At 42.7% G+C, this 25,124-nt stretch overlaps 1 protein-coding gene and 1 long non-coding RNA gene across 2 annotated transcripts in view; one reads left to right on the forward strand and one right to left on the reverse strand.

Moving 5' to 3' along the window:
- LOC116100650 overlaps window positions 1–3,597 on the reverse strand; it is a 21,998-nt gene extending 18,401 nt beyond the window's left edge. The window contains exons 1-2 of the long non-coding RNA XR_004122682.1: window positions 3,260–3,597; window positions 2,793–2,911 (exon numbers count right to left, since the gene is read on the reverse strand). This is a non-coding gene — a long non-coding RNA (uncharacterized LOC116100650). The remainder of the gene's footprint in view (window positions 1–2,792; window positions 2,912–3,259) is intronic.
- A 72-nt stretch (window positions 3,598–3,669) lies between these two features.
- Alg8 (ALG8 alpha-1,3-glucosyltransferase) lies at window positions 3,670–24,716 on the forward strand. Its single transcript, XM_031387420.1, has 13 exons — window positions 3,670–3,798; window positions 5,616–5,694; window positions 9,968–10,161; window positions 11,834–11,943; window positions 12,259–12,326; window positions 14,841–14,967; window positions 15,196–15,299; window positions 16,018–16,138; window positions 19,158–19,297; window positions 20,968–21,107; window positions 22,905–23,002; window positions 23,442–23,514; window positions 24,081–24,716. The coding sequence occupies exons 1-13, from the start codon at window positions 3,704–3,706 to the stop codon at window positions 24,310–24,312; spliced, it is 1,581 nt and encodes a 526-aa protein (XP_031243280.1). The 5' UTR covers window positions 3,670–3,703; the 3' UTR covers window positions 24,313–24,716.
- Window positions 24,717–25,124: the final 408 nt, after the last annotated feature.

Genomic DNA, 25,124 nt, shown 5'->3' on the forward strand with positions numbered 1-25,124 from the left:
GATAAAAGTCTTGGAAAGATCAGGAATTCAAGGCTCATATTTGAACATAGTAAAAGCAATATACAGATTTCTGAGTTCGAGACCAGCCTGGTCTACAGAGTGAGTCCAGGACAGCCAGGACTACACCGAGAAACCCTGTCTCAAACAAAACAAAACAAAACAAAACAAAAACCAAAAAAAAAAAACCAAAAAAAAAGGATACTTATACAGATTCTTCTACATGAGGACTGACTTAGCTTGTCATACAGTTTGTATGATGAAACACCATGACCAAAGCAACTTGGAGAGAGGAGGGTTGATTTGGCTTACACTTCCACATCATAGTCCATCATTGAAGGAACTCAGGGCAGGAACCTAGAGGCAGGAGCTGATGCAGAGGCTGTGGAGGGTGCTGCTTACTGGCTTGCTCTTTATGCTTTTTTAGGCTGCTTTCTTTTAAAGGCTAGGACCACCAGCCCAGGGATGGCACCATCCACCACGGGCCTCCTGCATCAATCACTAATTGAGAAAACATTCTACAGCCCTGCCTACAACCCAATCTTATGGAGGCATTTTCTTAAATGAAATTCCCTCTTTTCTGATGACTTTAGTTTGTGTCAAGTTGACATATGACTATTCAAACAAGGACTGAATACAGAAACAGTGGTAAGACTGTTTACCCTAGTGCTAAGAAACAAACATAGGACCTCTTGTATGCTAGGCTAGCACTCCACCACTGAGCCACCATGCTAGATCAGACTGATGGGATTCATCACATAAACCAGGGAAGATGGGAGGAACTAATTCACTATCCAGCTTTACTAAGGCATTAAAGAAGGGTCAGGAAAAAGCAGGTGTCCTTGAATAAAAACCATGAGCTAGGGGCTAGAGAGATGGCTCAGTGGTTAAGAGTACTGGCTGCCCTTCCAGAGAACCTAGGTTTGGCTCCCAGCTTGCACTTGGCAGCTTACAATCATCTGTAATTACAGTTCCAGAGGATCCAACACCCTCTTTTAGTCTCTGCAGGTGCTACATACATGTGCTGCACATACATACATGTAGGCAAAACATTCATACACATAATAAAATAAATATGTCTTTAAAATAACATGAGTTATTTTGCTATGGCGGTAATCTTGTAAACCCAGCACATAGGAGGCAGAACGAAGATGACTACTACAACTTTGAGGCCAGTCTGATCTACAAGTTAGCTCCAGATAGCAAGTTTCAGACTAGCGGAGGCTACATAGTTTTGGGGGAAAAAAGGAACCATGAGATGAGCTAGTTGTGGTAGCTCATGTGATTGTAATCACAGCTCAGGAGGCTGAGGAAAGAGGGTAGTGAGTTCAAGGCTAGCCCTGTCTCAAACCCCAAAACAAAACCAACCAGGAACTAGAATCCCAAGTTGGCTCTTCTTTGAAGTTATGTCTTAAGCAAGCAGGTAGATTGTAACAATAAGCTACCTAGGAGGCCAGCCAAATCCCTGTAACTGAAACAAAAGCTTGCAGGTGGGGATTGGAATGAGGTGTGCTTGCTGAGACAGCGAGGAGAGAGGGTTACTTGAGCCCAGAAGTTTAAGACTAACCTGGGCAACATAGAGAGACCCATCTCAAAAAGAAAAACACCATCACAGTGAGTGACAGGTACAGGAGGGGGTAAAAACTATAGAGAGACCCCTCTCAACACCATCACAGCCAGTGATAGGTGCAGGAGAGGGTAAAAACTATAGAGAGATCCCTCTCAACACCATCACAGCCAGTGTCAGGTGCAGGAGGGGAGTAAAAACTATAGAGAGATCCCTCTCAACACCATCACAGCCAGTGATAGGTGCAGGAGGGGAGTAAAAACTGGATAATACTGAAAAATTATTCATTCAGTTTTAGATACGAGTGTGAGGTATGTGGTGAACTAGATAACAGCTTCCAAAGATATACATGTCATAATCCCCAGGGTCTATGAATGTCATTTACTTGGTAAACTAAGGCAGTAGGATTCAAAGTTCAAGGTCAGCCCCTGGCCTTCAGAGTGAGTTCAAGGCTGCTTGGGCTATAGATATTGAGCTCCTGCCCCAAAATATATAAAATAAGCAATCATTTTAAATGCATATAAGTGCAGGGATATAACTCATTAGTAGAGCATTTAACTAGCAGGTGTGAAGCACTGAGAATTCAATTTCCAACACCAGAGAGATGTAAAAGAGAGATGAAGAGAGCGATGAGAAGAGAAGGGGAATAGGAGAGGGAGAAGGAGGGGAGAGGAATATGGAGGGGGAAGGAGGAAAGAAGAGGAGAGGGGAGGAGAGGAGAGGAGAGGAGAGGAGAGGAGAGGAGAGGAGAGGAGAGGAGAGGAGAGGAGAGGAGAGGAGAGGAGAGGAGAGGTAGGAGGCGGGAAGGAACCCACCCATGGGATAGACAGTTACAAATAAGAAACTAGGAGAGAAGAGGACTTGGTTTGAGGTATAAAATACATATAGGTGGTATATGAAGCTATGAATGAGGCATAAATTCAGATTAATACCTTGCTGTACATCTTTCAGTAAGGCATTTAATTTCCCTAATCCATTACTGGGCACTTATTCTTTCCTGGTATCATTCAAGCAACTTGTATTCATTCTCTTAATCTTAATAATTTGAGGTAAAACATTTTTTATCCTTATGAAGGAGGAGGGAGGAAGGAAAGAAGGAAGGACAGACAGTCGGACAGATGGATCAGGTTTTAAGCTGACCAAGGCTCTTGGTACAAAAGAAACAAGAGCAATTTCACTGCAGGTGCCTAAACCCTTGTGAACCAGCAGCACTGATACTCGGACTTACCCACTGAATCGGGATGTCAGTTTTAACAAGCAGCCTGGATTATTTGCAAGCAAATGAGAGGAGTCCGGGCTGGAGAGACGGCTCAGTGGTTGAGAGCACTGATTGCTCTTCCAAAGGTCCTGAGTTCAAATCACAGCAATCATATGGTGGCTTACAACCATTTGTAATGAGATCTGACACAGCTACAATGTACTTAGATATAATAAAATAAATCTTAAAAAAGAGAGAGAGAGAAGTAATCGGGCGTGGTGATGCACGCTTTTAGCCTTTAGTCCCAGCACCCCAGTGGAAGAGGCAAGAAGATTTTTGTGAGTTCAAGGCCAGCCAGAGCTACATTGTGAACTATCACAACAAAAATGTGAGAAATGCTGACTTAGCCTTCTTTCGCGAGGGCCAAGTGCCGCACCGAGAGCCTAGCTCAGCGACACTGGAATTAGAATGGTTTCAGCTCTGTATCTTGCACAAACCTTTCTCTACATGGATCTCACTTCCGTTTCCAAAGGGCCCTTAGTGTACTTATTCTCGTGAACTTTCATCTGAGTAACTAACGGATAACAATTGTCTCCTTTACTACTACTTCGAACATCTCTGGGGATTTTCTCACGAAGGTTTCCCACACCAACCAAAAATCAAGACCTAAAGCAGGCGACCAGCTAGTATTTGAATGGACAAATTAACAACAACGTTAAATGAACGACTGAATAGAGAGGCCGTCACAGGAGCTGGCGCAGGCGCAGCTAAGTCCTCTCTGCTAGGGAGACGATGGAGACAGGACGGGAGGTTTAAACGCTGGCGCCCTTTCCAGCCTGCCGCAACGAGCAGCTGGCGCATGCGCAAAGCTCACAGGAGCCGCTTCTAAAGGCCTTATCCGCATGCGCAGCATCCCGGAAGTGACGAGAGGGACTCCAAGAATGGCGGCGTTCAGGCTTGCAACCGGTAGTGGCCAATGGTTTTCGGCTTTGGCTCTTGGGGTGACTCTCCTTAAGTGCCTTCTCATCCCCACCTAGTAAGGACCTGCAGAGTCGGGGACTGAGCGGGAAGGTCCCGCGGTCGGCAGGGTGGGCGAGACTTGCATGGATGTTTTGGGTATGAGGAAGAAAGGCCATGTGTTCTCTCCGCCTTTGCTAAGCCTTCTACCGCCGGGTCTGGTGTTTCACCTGAGAGCTAGATTATAGCCATGTCTAGCTCGGAAGACTCCTTACGCTGCCTGATTTTGAGCAAGTCACTTTCAGGTTTATGAGCTTCAGGGCCCTCCTCCTCCCGTTTGCAAGATAATGGCACCCACCTCCACCAGTCTTTCAGCCAGTAAGACCTGCTGCTTGAAAGATCTGAAGATGCGGTGGTCAACAGAGCGTTTCAGGACCTTGTCTTCCTTGGAGTTGAGAACTGCAGGCTTTAATTACTGTTACAGGGTTTATAAAGGAACCGATAACTGACTGGCAGGGTTTTTACTCCTTGTAGGAGTTCATGTTTGAGTTCAAATCCTCAATATGAAAAAGAACGTGAAAAACTGTTAAAGCATTGGAAAGAGTGAGTGCACAAACCCCGTATTAGGAAAGAACCCAGGATTCTGGGTAGAGAAAGTTGTCATTGTAGCGGAAGAGCTGAAAAAGAAAGAAAAGTGTCACCTGTTAACATAAACAGTGGCCTAATCCCACAGGACTGTGCGAAACGTATGTAGATTTGTATAAAAAAAAATAAGTGTACAGTATGATAAAGGGTATCGTTAAATGAACAGCATTCCACAGTCTTAGAAAGTAGATGGTAGGGTGATAATTGATTTAGTAAACAGGAGCCTTTAACCGTTAAGCTGGGCACATGCTTAATAATTTCCAGCACTTGAGAGGTGGAAGTCAAAAAATCAAGAAAGCCAGGGTAAAGGCAATTGTGGGCAAGCCTAATAAACTAGGTTTGATACCCAGGAACTACATTGTGAGAGAGAGAACAAAGTCTCAAGCTGTCCTCTTGACACACAGGCGGTAGCTTGCTTCTCTCTGCACAAAATAAATAAATGTAAAAAATAGAAAAGAATGTTAGGCCACCCTTGACTGTGCATCCAGATTTTGTCTACCAGGGTTGGTAGAGGTTGTTGCACAAAACCACCTATATATTATTGATGCTAATTCAAGAGAGTTTCCAAGGCAGGGCATGTAACCCTTGTTAGAGTATGGTCTCAATGAAACAAAACCTTTTGAAGCTGGATATGGTTGCTCATATCTGTAATATCAGCACTCTGAAAGCAGAGCCAAGAAGACTGATATAAATTCAAGACCAGCCTGGTCTATGAAGCAAGTTCAAAACCAGCCAGGGCTACATAACAACACTCTTTCTCAAAACAAAACAAACAAACAATCCTTGCTCTCATAGGATACTCAGTGGGTCCCTACTGGCCAGTTTGACAACCTGAGTTTCACCCCAGGACATACATAGTGGAAGGAGGTAACCAACTCCCCATATATTGTCCTCTGACTTCCACACATGTACCTACACACAAAATTTAAATGTAGTTTTTAAAATGTAAAGTTCTTTTGTGAAGCATTTTCTAGATTATGGGTTTTGTTAGAATTTTCTATGAGAAAGAAAGGCCCTTTCGTGCAGTTGTCTGGGAACCTGTTTGAAGCTTTTTTTAACCCTTGGATATCCCTGAGACCCACAAACACCTAGATCCTCCAACAACTTCAGAGGGAGGACTGACCTTCTGACCTCTAATAAGTGAGATGTTTTAGGACTTTGTACATGTGTGCATGCCATGTGGTTTTATAGGATATGATGAGATTCTGATATTTCAAAATCTAATTTTGGTCCTTTAATTGCCTTGTATAGCCATTCCACAGATTTTGAAGTACACCGAAATTGGCTTGCAATCACTCACAACCTCCCAGTATCTCAGTGGTATTATGAGGTAAGTTTCACCTTTACCTTAAGATTACACATAAACCAGAATGGCAGTACATGCTGATAGCCCCGGCCCTTGGAGATGTTGAGGTGGGGAGATGAGGGTTCAAGGCTAGCCTGAACTATGTAGCTAGACACTATCAGAGAAATGAAACATCAACAAAAGAAATGCTGTATAGAGTCACCCTTAGGTTATTGCTATTAAATGAGATTTTCAGGATTGGGAGTGTGGCCCAGTGTAGAGCATCTGCCTGCTGTGCACAAAGCCCAGCAAGTGGATCTCTGTTAACTGACACACAAATGGGCTACTCTAGGCCAGGCAGATGGCCCTTTTACCCTGTAACAACCTGCCTCATGGTGGAAGGAGCTACTCTGCAGCTTGTCCTCTAACCTCCACATGCATGACATGGTATGGACACATGCACTATTAGTTTTTTTAAAAATAGAAAACTTATATTACCTCCACATGTGTGCTGTGGCACACACACACACAAAACAATAAAAGATTTCTTAAAAAGGTTTATTTTTAATCATGTGCTATATGTGGAGGGGTGTGTGTGCATGAGTTCAAGTGACTACAGAGACCTGGTGCTTCAGATCCTCTCTGGAGCCGGAGTTGCAGACAGTTGTTCACCATCTAATGTGGATGCTGGGAATCAAGCTGGTGTCCTCTGGTAGAGTAGCAAGCTCTTAAGGGCTACCTCTCCAGCCCCAATGAAAGAATTTCTTTAAAAGATTATTTATATGTGTGAGTGTTTTGCCTCTGTGTATATATGTACAACAGGTGGATGCCTGATGCCTGCAGTGGTCAGAGGAGGGCACTGTTTCTCTTGGAGCTGTAGTTACAGAGGATTGTGAGCCACCATGTGGATCCTGGGAACTGAAACCAGCTTCTCTACAGTGGTAGGGCAAGTGTTCCTAACTGCTGAGCCTTCAGCCCCTAAAGAAATTTTAAAGTAATATTCTGATTTCAGGAAACTATTTTTCCAGGGCTGAGGGTATGATTCAGTTGGTAATGTGCTTGTAACCTGAGGACCTGAGTTTAGGTGGTCAGCACCACTTAAGAGAGGCTGGGTGTGGAGGTGAGGCACTGCTGGGAAGGCAGAGATCGGCAGATCTAAAGTTCACTGGCTAGCCAGTCTAACCAAGTTGGCGAGCCCCAGGTTTAGTGAGGGATCCTGTCTCAAAAACTAAGATGGAGAAAGGCTAAGGAAGACACACAGCGTCAGCATCTGGTCTCCATTCATAGCATGGATAAGCTTACCTGCAAGGACACAGTGAAAACACAGTGGTACTCTGAGTGTTGTGGGGTTGCTTTTAAGACTTTAATTTTCTTTCTTTTTTTTTTGTTTTTTTCGAGACAGGGTTTCTCTGTGTAGCCCTGACTGTCCTGGAACTCACTCTGTAGACCAGGCTGACCTCGAACTCAGAAATCCGCCTGCCTCTGCCTCCCAAGTGCTGAAGATTTTAATTTTTAATCATTCATGTGAGTAAGCACCTGCAGAGACCAGAAGAGGGGGTCAGATTTGCAAGAGCTGAAGTTATGCGCAGTTGTAAGCTGTTCAACTCTGTGTTAGGAACTGAATTCAGACTGTCTACAGGGACAGTATGTGCTCTTAACCACTGAGCTCTCTCTAGCCTCTTCTGTTTGTTTTTGAAGATGGTTTCATGTAGCCCAGGCTGGCTGAATTCATTGTGTAGCTGAGAATCTGGGGATCCCAAGACTTTAGTCTCGATAAGCACTCTGTTGACTGAGCTGCACCCTTATCCAGCCTTATTTTCTCAAGTCAGTAAAGTGAAAAAAAAACCTAAAAGCAGTTGTCCTAAGGGACTGAATTTATTTTTACATACTAGTACTATAAGCATTTCATAGGCATGCCAGGGAACTTTAAATGATTGTTTTAGCTTGAGGTACCACATTTTGTATGTGTGGATGCCAACTAGGATAAGTACTGTGTAGGCTAGTATCCAGAGCATGGGCTGTGGTTTCAGAATGTCCAGGTTTAACAGCTCCTACTTAATGCCCGAGCTGAGTGATGAAGCAAATGGGAAGCACTGGCCGGATGCTGAGTGCTCACTGTACTGCACTTATTAGCATTGTGTTTATGAAAGGCTGTCCTCTGCTTTGCTGTTTCCTCCTCTTTCTCTGGCTGCTGCTTCTTAGTCTCCTTTGCTACCTTTATTTGCATACCCCATTAAAGAGCTGATGCCCACCCACCCCCAGGCTCTGCTTGTGATCCTTTTCCCTCTCAGTTCTCTTGTTCACGTCCTCCTTCAGCCTTCCTTGCTCCCCAGCTCCCCAGCTCTCCATTCTCCTTTGCCCGGCAGTCCCCTGTGTCTGCTTCCTGTACACAGAAGACATGCTGATGCCTCCTTGTTCTTTCTAACAAGGAAGGAAAAATAGCAAACCAAAGTGCATTGGTGTGGCAAGGAGGCTCAGCAGGACAGGGTGGAGTCGCAAGTATTGTCTTCATGCCATCCCAGGCTGGGAGACAGATGAGAAGTGGACTGTCTATGGAGTCCTATAAAGTTGGGGCTTTCCCTTTTTTCATTGACCTGGAAGTGGGTCAACTAGTTGGGAAAGACACCAAATACCTATTGAGTGAAGAGAATTATTTTGAATCTTCATATGGACACATTGGTTATTTTGGTATTTGAAAACCAGGATTTGGCCCACATTTGAGTCTCATCTCCAGCACTCTTAGTGGAGTGACTGGGAGGGAATGCCAGCTAATACAAGCTGTCTAGGTAAAAAGATGGCCACAGATAAAAACCCTTGCGGGGCAGAGGTCCTCTGTGCCCAGTTTGGGGGTTTTGTGGAATAGGGATGTTGTGCCGAGAGGCTCTGGGTAGTGTGGAATGCGGATGGCAAAGGCTTGAGGACACTTTGTTCTGGGAAAATGGTCGTCTCTTAGCAGCTGCCACCATGTCTTTAAGTGTTTCCTGCTCTCTACTTTTAAAGTATGTAAATGTGTCAGTAGAATAAAGTCAGAAAGTCTTTAACTTCCAATAAAAGATAGGCAGCTCTTCTGGGGCTGAGCCCTGACATTTTAAATTATAGCTAGAAGATGTAAAATGTCTAAACTGACAGTAGAGTTTTTAGAATTATGTGCACTTTTCTAAACTTTTTTATTGTTCATATCCTAGCAGGAAATCATTTCTGAATATGTTCTCTTGAACATGTCTATATTAGTTACAAAGCTGCTACTGTGTTAATATACTATTAAAATAGTAAAATAGTAATTTTAAAGGATAGGATTGAAAAATAGAATGTGTAGTTTTTCTTTCCTCAGTTCAGTGGGTCATTCATTTTGCTTACAATGGAGACTTTGAATTAGAGGGGATGTTCTGTATGTGTAGAAGTCAGTGAATGGATTGCTTAGAGACAGAGAGCCTCTGGGCTTTCGTGGAGCCATCTAAACCCTCTGTGTTTTACACCTGCAGGGTTGTGAACAGGTTATGAGTTCTCCAGACCTAGCAATTGTCTGCCATCAATTCCTATAGGCAGAGGGCTAGACGGGGTGTAAGGCTGAGTGCCATGTTGCTTGCCTAAAGCCAGCCCCAGGACTCTGGAAAGAACTTAAAACTGAAGATGAGCAGAGAGCAAGCCTTGCCTTACATCTTTTTACTCATCTTTTAGTCACAGAGACACCTTGGACCATAGTCCTTGTGAAGAACCAGTTAGTATCCAGTGAGCCTGTACTGTACTTGAAGAGAAAGAAATTTTCAATGAAAAGAATAACAAGGGACTGGAGAATTGGCTCTGGTTAAGAGCACTTGTTCTTATAGAGGTACAGGGTTCGATTCCCAGCCCCTGCATGGTAGTTCACAACCATCTGAAACTCCAGTCCCAGCAGAATCCAACACCCTCTTCAGACCTTCAGGGGCACCAGGCACGCCATGGTGCTTCTATCTTCAGGCAGGGGAGAGACTCATACATTAAAAAATAATTGACATTTTAATTTTTCTAAAATAATAAGTGCAGAGAAGGAAGATTATAACTAGTGGCTAGCCTGTAATATAAAGCCAAGGAATCTCAGGCTAGTCCAAAACCTATAATTCTCCTGCCTCAACCTCCTCAGTGCTGGGATTATAGGTATGTGCATCATGTTCATGTGTTTTAATTTTCCTTACATAGGAATTGCTGTATATAGGGCATTTTAAGTGCAATGTCATATCATTGTGCTTTTCTAAAGACTAGAGAGTGAACAATTTTAAATATACCTTGTTTAGTTTACTTAGGGAGTGTTTTAATTTTGATTTCTTTTTTTTAATCACAGGCAACTTCAGAGTGGACCTTGGATTACCCTCCCTTTTTTGCATGGTTTGAGTACGCCTTATCACATATTGCCAAATACTTTGATCAAGAGATGCTTAATATTCATAACCTGAACTATTACAGCTCAAAGACATTGCTTTTCCAGAGGTTTTCTGTCATTTTGACAGATGCACTCTTTGTGTATGCTGTTCATGAGTAAGTGACACATTATGCTGTATGGACATTTGTTTGTGTAGAAGTTATTTAGAAAATGTTTTACATCTGATTTATAGGGAACAGAACTCTGCAAATCCTGAAGCAGCAAAAAACCCAAGTTGAGCTTTAAAATGCCTGAAAATGACTGATCATTCTTGAGGTTTTGTGGAGAAATGGGGATAAGTTAGGGGTTTGAGGTTATGGTATGAGAAGATACTCTGAGTGTAGTGAAGGAACTAATCCAGAGTCCCAGGACCAATTCTCTCCTGCAGAAAACTCCACATGCCTTCCTTTCTTTTTGCCACTCCCAGAGGCTCTTGTGATGTGCCTTATTTTGTGGGACACGGTCTCTATATTTATGCACATATATGCAGTGTGTACCACCAAAGTCTAGTCTTAAGGAGTTTCATTCCAGTAAACTTATATTATCTTATGCTGTGCTGGAGAGATGGTTCAACAGTTCAAAACATTTGCCATTCTTGCAGAGAACACAGGTTTATTCCCAGCACCCTCCTGGCAGCTCACAACTGTCTATGACTTCAGATCCAAGGGCTCCAATGCCCTCCTCTGACCTGCAGGAACCAGCTGTGCACATGGTCCACAGATATACAAATGAGCAAAGAATCATGTGAAACAGACAGGCATGATGGCATACACTTGTGATCCCATTACAAAGAAGGAGGATACACGTAGATCCTTGGTGCTTGTGACCAGCCTGGGACAGTTGGCAAGTTCCAGGCCAGGGAGAAACCCATCTCAAAGAATAAAATGGATGACAATCCCCAGAGATCCACCTGACTCTGCCTCCTAATACTAGGACTACAAGTACTGCTCCCAGCTTTTTGGGTTTTTGTTGTTGGTTGGTTGGTTGGTTGGTTGGTTGGTTGGTTGGTTTTATAAATATTGGTTCTAGGAAGGGAACTCAAGTCCTCTTGCTTGCACAGCAAGTACTTTCTGACAGAGCCATCTCCCCACCCCTTACATAAAGATGTATTGTCATCAGCATCTAGGTAGTGAGTAACTACAGCTTTGTTTATTTTTGAGACAGGGTCTCACTATGTAGCCTGAGACTGGTCTGGAATCTGTGTGTGTATGTATGAGTCATGCATATACATTGAACCTAGCCAGAGTTTTTGCTCACACTTAGCATGTACCATTCTGCCACAGAGTTATACGTTGCATTTTAAACTCCTTCCCTTTTCTTCCTTCATTTTTTAAGACAAGGTGTTAATGTAGCTCAAGTTGGCTTGAAACTTGCTATGTTATTGATGATGACTTTGAACTTCCAGTCCTCCTACCCCATCCATCAGAGCTGGAGTACAGACATGGAGTACTGTCCTGCTCAGTTGGTGCAGGACCCACTGTGTGCTAAGCCAGCACTCTTTGGCAGCTGAGCTATACCCTTGGCTCACACTTTTCACTCTTAAGGATTGAACTAGTGTGTGCCCTCTTGTTTTTAAAATCCTTATGTGGAGGTCATAGGTGGTTATATTTAGTTTTATCAAATGAACACTTGTTTCTGATCCACATACCCAAGGAAAAGATGTGGTATTGACCTGAGGTCAACTGTGGACAACATAGGCAGATTGTCAGAAATGGCTCAGTGCAAAAGTGTTGTGGTATTGTGATGAACTGTAAAGTTACTTGTTTCTCTCCTGGTTTGTCCTTGTAGGTGCTGTAAATGCATTGATGGAAAAAGAACAGGCAAAGACCTCACAGAGAAACCGAAGTTTATTCTGTCCGTGCTTCTGCTGTGGAACTTTGGGTTGTTAATTGTAGACCGTATCCTTGGTATTCTATATGCTATTCTCTCACTCTGTGTGTACTAACAGGTTAATTCTTTGTGTAGTGAGAACTATTAAATGTGCGCTGCTTTTGAAAGGGAGCTTGGTCTGGGTTACTTTACTCCCTAAACTGTGCTCTCTCCAAGTTTACTAGATTCTGGTTATTAATATGTTGTCCCTGAGTATTGAATTTTGAGAGCCAGCTAAACTATTATTTTTAATTTATTCATTAAGAAAGCATCCACAAGTTCTATACTCATTCATAGCACACTTCATTATGAACCTAGGGTCATCTTCCTTGACATCCCCCCAGATATTCATTTCCAGTACAATGGCTTTCTGTCTGGATTACTGCTGTTGTCCATTGCACGTCTATTTCAAGTAAGCACAGAGAAACCTAATTAGGCTCCCTCTGTAAACATAATATTGTAGTGATGATAGATAATTTATTTTACCACATAGACCTTTTGGTTTGGTTTGGTTTGGTTTGGTTTGGTTTTTGGTTTCTGGTTTTTTCGAGACAGACTTTCTCTGTGTAGCCCTGGCTGTCCTGAAACTCACTCTGTAGATAGGATAGACCAGGCTGGCCTCAAACTCAGAAATCCATCTGTTTCTGCCTCCCAAGTGCTGGGATTAAAGGCGTGCGCCACCACTGTCGGCCACATAGACATTTTTATTGTGCTTCTACAAACTCTGCCTGCTCTTTGGATAATACTTTTTCTTTAAGATGAGAAAATTATATCCTAAAAATAAAATGTTTTATTATATTAACTATAAGTATATAATAGGATATAAACTACATCCTAAACTCTCATTACAGTGTGGTAGGTGCGGATTAGTAGGTAGGCAGGTAGTTGTGTTTGGCTGTACTGTACTGTTTATGTCAGATGGAGTCTCCAGGAGCATTGCTGTGTAAGTGATGGTGGCTTTTCTGTGAGAAGCTTGGAGGTTAGTTAGAAGACTGTGATGGAGATAGAGAATTTGAAATGCAAAAATCCATGTTTCTATCTAAGGGCTTACCGTGGCCATATTTGATTCTTTTCCAGTTTCTACAAAGTAGGTAGACTTCAGCCTGCTTTTATTAGAGTCTGTCTGGGGTTTTGCTATACCTTTACTTCTATGGATTAAGAACCATATTTAGTCCCCTTAGTCTGACATGGCAGTGTGCCCTGCAGTCCAAGCTACTTAGACAGAAGTAGGTAGATTCTTTGGACCTGAGAATTTAGGGCCAGTCTGGGCAAGAACTTAGTGAGGCTATCCTGAAGATGGAACACGGGGTTTTACACACACTACTCAAGTGCTCTAACCACTGGAGTTTTATTTTTGTTTTTAAAAAAAATATTATTTTTTAATAGGCTGAGTATGTAGCTCAGTAGTAGAGTCCTGGACTAGAATGCACTAAGCCCTGGATTCAACCCCCAGCACAACCCATGCACACAATACAATATTATAGAGTATGTTCATTCATCCTCTGATCCTAGCTCCTCTTTGTCAAGGTTAACTATTTTGTCAGAGCTCCTTCGAATACAATTTGTGGTTACTGATGACATATCCCATATCTTAGCACTAGGCTTGATGCTTGTTATGTATCTGATGAAGTAATGATTTATTTATTATTTTGTGTATATGAGTTGTTCTATGCATTTATGTGCACCAAGTATGTATAGGTGCCCACAGACATCAGAGGGGATCAGGTCCCCTAGAACTAGAGTTACAAGGCAATGGAGAGCTATCATGTGGGTGCTGAAAACAGAAACCTGGTCCTTTACAACAGCAGGAAATGCTCTTAGCTACTGATCCATCTCTCCAGCCCCTACTTGGAATTTTCTATACGTTATTATAAAAAATTTAAATTTTTCAGAAATGGAGAAAATATACTACTGTGATACACACACAGGATTCTTTTCCTATAAAGTGATGTGGACAGAGCTGTGTCTGGTTTGGTATGGCATGTGGCCTTTTCACTTAGACTGTGAACACTGTAAGGACTAGTGCCATGAGGAAGTGGGAGCCCTGCCTGTGATCTGGGTTTGGGTGTGTGTTCTGGGTTACTTGGTCCGCAGTGCTGCACTTCAGGGTGAGCAGAGCAGCAGCCCCCACTGAGGCTTTGCTTCAATAAGCAGACTACATTCCTTACAGAAGCTCATTGTGCCAGTGAGGTTGTAGATTCCAGGTGCCTCATTTCATTCTATTTTTACAGAATATCCCCTAAGACGTAGTTATAGGGCTTAAGGTGTAATTATTGGGCTGGAGAGAGGTCTCAGCAGTTAATAGCACTGGTTGCTCTCCCAGAGGACCTTTTTCAGTTCCCAGCACCCACATGGCAGCTCACAACCATCTGTAACTTCAGTTCCAGAGAATCTGATCCATCTCTTCTGGCTTCTGCAGTCTTTGCACATATTGCACAAACATGCGAGCAAAACACTAATAACAAAATTTTTTAAAATGTTATTAGTTAAAACTTTAGTTGGATGTGGTAAAGCAAAACATGGTAGTCTTAGCACTCAAGAAGCTCTGTGGCAGAAAAATTATTTCAACTCAGGAGTTTGAGACCAACTTAAACAACATAGCAAAACTCCAGGGTTTTTTGTTATTATTTTAAGGTTTCTACTTTTAAAATAGGTGGGTTTTGTCTTATTTTTCTTCTTTTTGATAATAATTTTAGCTGTACAGAAACGTTACTTGAATACTTATGAGTCCTCGCCTGTTTCCCCCCAGTGCTGCTGCCTTAAACAACTCTTCACCAAGGCTGAAAAACTACCATTGGTTTATTTGAATTTCACCAGCTTTTCTACTAATGTCTCCCTTCTGTTCTAGGATCTACTCTGGGATAACACATATTGCATTTCATCTACCTTGAATTTAAAGTGATACATTCTCCTTTCTGTCTCCTAGAAAAGGCACATTGAAGGGGCGCTGCTCTTTGCTGTCCTCCTCCATTTCAAGCACATCTACCTCTATGTGGCACCAGCCTACGGTGTCTATCTGCTGCGATCCTACTGCTTCACTGCGAGTAAACCAGGCAAGTCTTAGCAGGGAGGCTTACAGTGTTGGAAGCACAGCGGGTGTCTCTCAGGTACTGATCTATAAGCCCTCCGTCATCCACAAAGACCAGCATATACCTAGGAATGGTGGCAGACACCGCCAATACTAGGGAGACTGAAGCAGGAGGATGGTAGCTTTGGGCACGGGCATTGTTGGAGGGTACTTGTTCATGCTCCTGGTTAACGCTGGCTTTCCTGTTATGTAGATGGCACTGTCCGATGGAGCAGCTTCAGCTTTGTCCGGGTCACTTCCCTGGGACTGATCGTTTTACTGGTTTCTGCTCTTTCCTTAGGCCCTTTCCTAGCCTTGGTAAGACATTTTATTTTATTTCTGCTTTTTATTTTTTTAAGAATTAATGTCAGTCATGGTTTTGTTGTTTAAAAAGAGCAATAAAGTAGGGAGTGTGGGAAACAACTGTGAAACTCCTCCTTTCCTACCAAAGATAAGGTAGAGTGCTCTGCACACATTACTGTGCATATTCAAGTAGCATGAAACTTATGCTTACATGAGAGGACTGGTTCTCTCTGTGGATTCCACTTAAATGCACCAACTTACTAACATTCCTAGCCTCCCAGATCAGTCATTTGTACACAACAAACTCTGTAAAGTGCCTGGGACTTTATCCAAATATTTTTTTTTCTCTTGCTCCACATCCCAAAATTATTTTTACTTCCTATTACGATAGGGGAACACCACATCTTATGTGGTCTTCCCTGCTCCCCAATACTTCAGCAGGCATAGATGAACTCTATCCTGTGCTCTCTCTCACTGTGTAAATTCTGTTGTACTTCCTAATAGCATGAATGAGTATTCATTGCTTTATATGTGCCTTCTCTCTGACCATTGAAAGGGTTAGGCAAAAAGAGGTCTGTGAATTGCTTGGGATCATTTACTTGCAGAAACAAAGATGGGATCCCAGACCGCTGAACTTTCTATGCACAATGCTGCAGGCAGTTTTCCTGTTCTGTTTTAGAATTTGGGGGAAAATGATGGCTGTTTAATTGGTTTCGTTTCTCCTTTTCAACAGAACCAGCTGCCGCAAGTCTTTTCCCGACTCTTTCCTTTCAAGAGGGGCCTTTGCCATGCCTACTGGGCTCCAAACTTCTGGGCTTTGTACAATGCTTTGGACAAAGTACTGTCTGTAACTGGTATGGTACCCAGCTTTTTCAATTAGACTGTGAATACTGAAAGGACTAGTCCCACCAGGAAGTGGAAACACCTGCCCGTGTTTTGTGCTTGGATGTGTGTTCTGGATCATTTGTTCTCCAGCCCTGCACTCAGCTCAGGGTGAGCAGAGCTGGCCGGAGTGCTTGAGACCAAGTCTTGTGCAGTAAGGGGCTGCATCCCTTACAAACGTTTCTTGTGGCACTGGGGTTATAGATGCTTTCCTTGGGTGAGTAGATTCAATCTTAGACACATTTTTTAAAGTATTTCTAATTATGGAGGGGTATGGACTTGAGTGTTGGTACCCACAGAGGCTAGAGGTGCTGGATCCTCCTAGACTTGGAGTTTCAGGTGGTTGTGAGCCAAACCTAGGTTCTCTGGATGAACTCTCAAACCTCCAAGCCACTTCTCTAACCCAGCCCCATCCAGACACTTCTTAAACATAGTTTTTGCCTTAAGTAAAATATTATTCATCAGAGTTGACCCTACTTTTAGACTTAAATATTTGAAGAAGGGGAAAACAATGTATGAATTATGACTCTGGCCATTGGGCCAATAAGAAAAATGATCCTGTCTCAAAAAACAGACAAACAACAAACAAACAAATAAAATAAATCTAATATCTTCAGTTTTGTGCAAAAGCAGGTCTGGCTTTGGGCTTCTTTGTTGACTCCTGATCTTGACCCCTACATAAATTGTTGGCTAGGTTCCATTGCCAAGTCATTTGATTATTCTAGTATTGCTTTCATCACAATACTTTGGGGATTCTTGGGCTTTACTTTCCTGCAAAGCATGTTGTTGGGAATGAAAGAAAGAATAAATATACATGTCAGGTTGAGCCAGGAAGATGACTCAGCAGGTAAAAGTGCCTGCTGCTAAGACTGACAGCCCAAGTTTGGTTCTGGAATCCATGGAGTGGGAGGAGAAAACTGACTCCTCAGGCTGTCCTCTGACCTCCACATGTGCATACACCCTTCCCGGAATAAAAACAATTGCAGGGTCTGCAACAATTGCAGGGAACTGGCTCAACAGTTAAGAGCACTTACTGCTCTTACAGAGGAGTTGGGTTGGGTTCTCCACTCCCACATGGCAGCTCACAACTGCTTGTAACTCCAGTTCCTAGGGATTTGGAGCCCCCTTCTGACCTGCCTGGGACCAGGCACACACACAAGATATTATCAGTAGTAGACTTTGGAGCCTCACAGACCCAAATTAAGATGTGGTGCCAGTTGGTCATGTAGCTTTGAGCAGGTTACTCCATCAAGGCACTTGGATCTAAAGGAAGGACACAAAGCCCTGAAAACATGGGACTAGGTGCTAACTACATTGTAACTTTTACAGTTTCTGTTATGTACTGATACTTTGTTTACTCCCTTATTTTTAGAAATCATATTTTGTTTTCATCCCTCACTCATCAATCCAGTATCAGTGTATTGGCATTCTTACAAAGAAACTTTACCATTTGTATTTTAAAAAGCAGTTACCACTCAGTCTAGTGTGCAGCACAAGGTTTGATTACCCTGCCTGAGTCAGGAAACTGCTGTACCTTACCTTGTAAGGTACCTGCTCTCCAAAGATCCCTTACATGGAAAGTTGGTAGCGGGTTCAGAAACTCAGGGGAATAGCCAAGAGTTTTAAGATAGAATCAGGGCTGGAGAGATGGCTCAGCCTTAAAGGCTAGGCTCATAACCAAAAATATAAGACAGAATCAGGGGCTGGAGATTAACTGAGCTGGTGGAATGCAAATCCTAGTTCCTCTGCCAGCATTCCATAAACTACTGTGGTAGGTACACCTGCAGTCCCAGCTCACAGAAGGTAGAGGCAGGAAGATGAGAAGTTCAGAGTCATTCTTGGCTGGATTGACTACATGACATCCTGTCTCAAAAGGAGGGGTGATAACGGGGTATGAGGATACACACCTGTAATTCCAACACGAGGAGTGGAGGCAAGAAGATCAGGAGTTCAAAGCTAGCCTGAACTACATGAGATGGGTCTCAAAACAAAAAGAGGAAAAAAGAGCCAAAAACTGAAGGGGAAAGGATAAATAGAAAATACATCGGTAGGCTCCGTCTTCCCCCATTGCTGGGCTCGGTGGCAGCAGAGAGGCCTGTGTAGGTGCTCAGGCTGTCTGACTGTTCTGGTTTCACTCTGGAGTTCATTTTGGGTGGGACTTCATTGTTCCAGGCTTGGTTCATCTGACAAGTAATGATTGAACTTCTGTGTTTGGGGATAAAATGACCTCATCGGTTCTATATTTAAAGGACATAGTATGGTAGAGAAAGAAAGCACATAAACTGCACCAGAGACGCCGCAGTGCAGTTCTGCCTCTCCATTTAGTTCTGTTTGTATGACTGAATTAGTTTAGCAGAGTAGATGAGTCATTCAAAGGACTCACAGTCCACTGAGACTAAGACTGGAGAGATACAGAGGTGACAGATCAATGAAGACTGCTGTCTGTGGGACTATGAACTGAATGCTACAGAAAATGAAAGGTTCAAGGTTGTAGTGTGACATGGTCTACATTTGTTTTTTTAAAGATTTATATATTTATTTTATGAATATATGAGTACACTGTCACTGTCTTCAGAGACACCAGAAGGGGGCATCAGATCCAATTACAGATGGTTGTGAGCCACCATGTGGTTGCTGGGAATTGAACTCATGACCTTCAGAAGAGCAGCCAGTGCTCTTATCCACTGAGTCATCTCTCCAGCCCCGACATGGTCTACATTTTAAATAGCTTGTGTTGTTTAAGTGATAGGGAAGATGGCTGCTCACATGCTGCCTGCCCACAAGGTTCCAGTTTTAGTCTATAGCTATAGATTGTCATCTGAAACCAGAAAGATGCATCTGTTGGAGGCGACACAGCATAGACTTATACCCATGAAATTCAGCTGTGAAAAGCTGTGAGATTTAGTAGCTCTTTAAGATTACTGCTCAAGGATCTGATTTATGAGACATGGAGTCCTGCTGATTAAAGTAAAATGTCCGTCTACTCTATAGGTTTGGAATTGAAGCTTCTTGATCCCAGCCAGATCCCCAGGGCCTCGATGACAAGTGGTTTGGTTCAGCAGTTCCAGCACACAGTCCTTCCCTCAGTTTCCCCCTTGGCAACCCTCATCTGCACACTGCTGGCCATATTGGTAAGAACTTAGCATGTGGTGCTCATTTGCTGAATCTTCCTCTGCTTCTCCTGTCACAGTGCTGACTGAATTTCAGCTTCCAAACTTTTCCAACTGCAGGATAAATTCCGTAGCTGAAATCCTGCCGACTGGAGCATTTCCTAGCAATTCTCAGAGTAACTTTGAACACAGCGAGGGAGGATTACCAGAAAAACCTCTGAGGGAGGCTTGCCAGTGGCTGTTTAAGCCATCTGTCCATCCTGGCATGAGGAAAAAGAAAAGCCTAAGGAGGAGGCCTGGGACGTGCTATGGAGAAAGGAAATCTTTGTGGCAGAACACCCAGGCTTTGTTTTGTGTTTCTCATCCTTGGCTAAATGATCAAAATGTGTCTGGAAAACAGGATATTTTGTCTTGATGGTAATAATGAATTAAGAGAAACAACAGCTCTTTGCTCATCAGATGAAAGTGTGCTGTGAAGCCAGGGATGATGGCATGAGCCGGCAGTCCAAGCTCGGGGGAGGTGGAGGCAGGAACATTGCTCTTTGGGGGCCACTCTGGCTACACAGCAAGACTTTGTCTAAAAAAAGAAAGGAAGGAAAAAAGGAAGGAAGGAAAAAGAAAAAGAGTGAAGGCCACTGTGCGTCAAGTGCTGTTAGAGCCTCATTCACACCTGTCAGTGCATGGTGATTTCAGTTTTTGATAGTTTCAGTAGAATTCAACATAAACAACTCAGCCTTGAGGATAATTACACCTTTGCTTTAATTTTGGTTTCTAAGTCTCTTGGCAAGACACCTGGCCCCAAGTAACTGTGTGGTATGCAGGCAATGACGTTAGCTGGTCTACTTATTCACAGGTTTTAGCTGAGGTTTAAAAAGTCCTAAAACCTCAGCCTTGGCTCTGGGGCTGTGGTTCAGTCAGTGAGAATCCGATGTGCAAATATGAGGGTCTGAACTCAGCTCTTCAGCTCCCATGATAAACTGCCAGGCATGGATGCACATGTATGAATGTCTTTAACTTAGCACTGTGTAGATCAGGAGGATGGTGGGGCCTTGCTGAACACCACCCTGACTCTAGGTTCAGTGAGAGATCCTGTCTCAAAGGAATAACTCAGTGATAGAATGCACAATACCCAACATCCTCCTCTGACCACTTTGTGTGCGTAAGCCCTTCCGCCACACAACTGTACTTACACATACAGATAATACCAGAGAGAAGGAAACAAAATATTTAAAACAACAAAAAAACCACACCATAAATCCTCAGCTTTGTAAACTGTATATATAGAAGGCAAAGGCTGTATACTAAATTACACTGCGCTCACAAAACTGGTAAAATTTAATGTACTATCCCCCAAAAAGTTTATGAATTTTTGTAGTAAGACCTAGTAAGTTGAATGAATATTAGCCACTTATACAGATAATACATTGTTAAATTTTATATCCCAGGACTTATCATCATTTATTAATTTGGATAAGGTTCATTTTAATGAAGTTCATTCTTATGGGCTTGCATTTTCTTCTCTAAAGCTAGCTTTGGGGGACTGTGCACAGTGATGGATTATTCCAGTGCAGTAGAAAATCCTCTAGTTTTGCTGTTTTCAAAGATGACACAGCCTATGTTTACCTGTGCCTTGCTTCTGCAAAGCTGACTTTAAATGACACTGAAGTTTTGTCTTTGCCTGTTGTTTCTAGCCCTCTGTTTTCTGTCTTTGGTTTAAACCCCAAGGGCCCAGAGGCTTTCTCCGATGCCTGGTTCTTTGTGCCTTAAGTTCCTTCATGTTTGGGTGGCATGTCCATGAAAAAGCCATACTTCTTGCGATTCTCCCAATGAGGTAAGCAAACAGCTCAGAAAGTTGGCATGTCTCACAGTGTCTTGCTGTCTAATGGCTGCCTGTTCTAGACATGTCCAGTGGTGTGGGATACATAAAGGGCAGGAATGAGGGCAACGAGCTGATTGGCTTGATCTTTAGACCTGTCAGGATTCTGAGATGTGAGAAAAATCTATGTGTTATTCCCATATTTTTGGTGGTTAAATACTGTAATAGGTCTGGGTATTGAGTGGGAGCATGCCCTGGGAAAAGCTGGCATCCTTGGCATCAATACATCAGTGAAAATAAAGTCCCAGGGTTCCCTGTTCCATGTTGTTAGTCCAAGTAAGGACTAACTATTACAAAATGACTCCATGTATGTCCACTTTAGACTTTCCAGAGCTGTTTGATTGTTTCTTTCATGTCATATTGGTTTGCATGCTTTGAGATAATTAGGATAAATTGGTATAATCCCATCTTAGAATCTGCAGAAACCAGAGTCCAGAGTGCTTGTGATTTACCAAGTTACACAGTTAAGCCTATTGTGGTGGCACATACCTGTATCCCCTTGTACTGAGTAGGCTGAGGCAAAAGGATTATGACTTCAAGGCCACCCTGGGCTTTACACCGAGATGCTGCCCTAAAAGTGAAGTCACGGGGCTAGAGAGATGGTTCATGGTTAAGAGCACTGACTGTTCTTCCAGAGGTCCTGAGTTCAATTCCCAGCAACCAAATGATGGCTCACAACCATCTGTAGTGATCCAGTGCCCCTCCTGGTGCGTCTGAAGAGAGTGACAGTGTACTTACATACATAAACTAGCTAAATGAATCTTAAAAAAAAAAGAAAGAAAGAAAAAAAAAATGCTAAGTCACAGAGCTAGCAGATCACAGGACTTCAGCAGACCTTGTGCTGCCGAATCCTGTGATCCTCTCACCGTAAGTGGAGCAGTGTGCACTTGATACCTCATTAAAATCCAGCACAGAAATGGGAATAGAATCTGCCCTTTTCTGTTTTTGAGGGTTTTTTCAAGTCATGAGAAAGCATTTAATGTTTTCTTTGGAGTCTTAGGATTTCCATATTGTAAAGTAGAGCAGACTCTAAACTCTTACTGTAGCAGGTCCAGGGATTGTCTAAAGATTAGCTGTATGTTTAGAAGTGAATTCTTGAGTACAGTCCCTGTCTATCTCTACTGAGCAGCTCCCAGTCCTACATTAATTGATTTGAGGAAGATAGCAAGCAAGGTGTTTCCCTCCCCCACCCCACCCCACCCCCTTCTCTCTCTGTCTCTCTCTGACTCCCGCCAACCCACCCCAGGGAGAGTGGGATGTCTGTCTTATCCCCCTTTTGTCTTTGGAACATTTTATTGATTACTTTAAAAACAACAACCAGGGCCTCAAGAGATGGCTAAGTACATGAGAACACTGGCTGGCTGCTCTTCCTAGGACCTCTCTCAGTTCCCATCACCTACTTGGCAGTTGTAACTCTGGTTCCAGTAGGTCAGTGCCTTCTGACCTCCATTGGCATCAAGCATGCATGCACATAGAATGCAGACACACATGTAGACAAAACATACACATGAAGTAATGTTATCTTTGGTAAAAACCTCTTTAAAACAGACACAGGTAGTTCTCATTTGAATTGGACTTATAGCAAAACCAGTATTTATTTCACAAGAGAATTATCAGTTATCAGTATTCATTTTATAAAGGGGTTATCAGTGTTTATTTTAGCCAGGCCTAATGATAGACATGTTTATTTGAGCTCTTTGCAATCACATTTTACTTGTGTTAAGGAATTATTGTAAGAATTTTTATTTTTAGCCTGTTGGCTGTGGAAAAAGCAGGAGATGCAGCAGTTTTTCTGATTCTGACAACAACAGGACACTATTCCCTCTTCCCCCTGCTCTTCACTGCTCCAGGTAAGCAGCTTCTCTGTAGCGAGATGCACTTGCTCACCGTGTCCTGGCCATCCTGAAAGCCGCTGCACTTTACCTGAAATAACTGGGGGTCTTCTTGAAGAAGAAACTTTTGTTCGTTCTCTTAAATAATACCTCCGGTTTGCCACTAGTTTTGAATATATTTAGATGCCTCAACAACGGTTAGCCAGGCATGGTGACACACACCTTTAATCCTAACACTAAGGAGTTAGAAGCAGGTAGATCTCTGGGTTCAAAGCCAGCCTAGTCAATATAGTGAGTTCTGGGCCAGCTGGGGTGATGTAGAAAGGAAGGAAGGAAGGAAGGAAGGAAGGAAGGAAGGAAGGAAGGAAGGAAGGAAGGAAGGAAGAAAGGAAGGAAGATGAGTATTAACAATGTCCATGTACTATTTTTTTCATCTGTATTTTTTGTCTTTTAACAGAACTTCCCATTAAAATCTTACTCATGTTACTGTTCACGGTTTATAGTATTTCCTCACTGAAGACACTATTCAGGTAATTTTAGAAGTACATTTAAGGTTATATTTATTCCCTTTTGTGAGCTATTTGCTCTTAAATGGTCCAAGAGGATTTCAGATGTGTTTTTAAGTTGGAGCTGGAGAGATGGTTCAGATGGTAAAGTTTTATGTGTACGCAGGAGGACACTGGGAGATCAGGTTTTGAAAGTGGTTAGTAATATGTACACGTGAGCACTGTACATAAGGCCACTGAATTGAATAATTCAAAAGTTAGTATTGAATTTTGTATGACTTGTATTTTACCAGAATAAAGCATGTTTTTAGAATCCCTGATTCCATGTATATTCTTACAGTATGGTCACAGTGCAGCCCCATCTGTCTTCTGAGTACAAAACTAATTTTATCTGGGCAGCACTGGTAAGTGTGGCAGGTTAAATTGTTGTGATAATGGATTGTAAGGCACTAATGGCTCTTCTAAACGAAGTGTTTTGACGTCAGCATTGTCCAGTCATCACATTGTGGGAGTGCAGGTGGGAAATACTAGCTGGGAATGTTTGCTAAACCAAGGTATGACTCATCTAAAATCAGACTTCTCTCCTTCAGAAAAGAAAAACCTCTTTTTAATTGGATGGAAACTGTGTACCTCCTTGGCCTGGGGCCTCTGGAAGTCTGCTGTGAATTCTTATTCCCCTTTACCTCCTGGAAGCTGAAGTACCCCTTCATCCCTTTGCTGCTGACCTCGGTGTACTGTGCAGTGGGCATCACATACGCCTGGACCAAGCTGTATGTTTCAGTGTTGACTGGCTGTCTTGTCAGCAAGACAAAGAAGCATTGAATAAAGAAGTGTTTGGATGAAGGCCAAGCAATTACTTCATGGGTATTAATCAGAACTTGAAGAAAGTTGCCAGTGGCAGGATCTATTTATTTAATAGATCTGTTTAAGGACCATTCTTCCACACTTGACCGTGCCCAGCCTAGCAACCTGATTGTTTCCATGGTGAGAAGCCACTTGCCCTCTCTAAGCAACAAAACATATTTGAGAAAGCTCTCACCTTCCTCTGTAAAAATAGTCTGCAATCGTTGAGACTGCTGTGCCGACTGAAGGTGAACCAGGGGTGGGGGCGAAAAGCAGCATAATTCTCTGTAGCTACTTCTGACCATTGTTAGGATGTAATGCACAATTAGATTTTGTACCTGAGGGAATATAAATAAAATGTCATTTTATATTTATGCATCAAATAGCAAAGTGTTGTGGGTCCTTACCAGCTCTCACGCACGTGGGAAGGTAGTGTGTTTTCTCTGTTCTGTACACCTTGTTCCAGGAGAGTGGCTCACCCAGCAAGTCAGAGATTTAATGTACTAATTTAGCAAAACCCGGACACTCCAAGCCACATTCAGAACATCTACAACACTTCAGGTGCTATTAGCCACATGGTCTGGAAGCTGGGAACCAAATTCTGGCCTTCTGCAAGAGCAGCCATTGTTCTTATCCAATGAGCCATCTCTCCTATCCTCTTGCTGTTCTTTTTTTTTTTTTTTTTTTTTTTTTTTTTTTTTTTTAAGATTTATTTGTTTAATAAGTACGCTGTTACTCTCTTCAGACATACCAGAAGAGGGCATCAGATCCCATTACAGATGGTAGTGAAC

The sequence above is a fragment of the Mastomys coucha genome, unplaced genomic scaffold, assembly GCF_008632895.1.
Source record: "Mastomys coucha isolate ucsf_1 unplaced genomic scaffold, UCSF_Mcou_1 pScaffold21, whole genome shotgun sequence".
Lineage (NCBI taxonomy): Eukaryota > Metazoa > Chordata > Mammalia > Rodentia > Muridae > Mastomys > Mastomys coucha.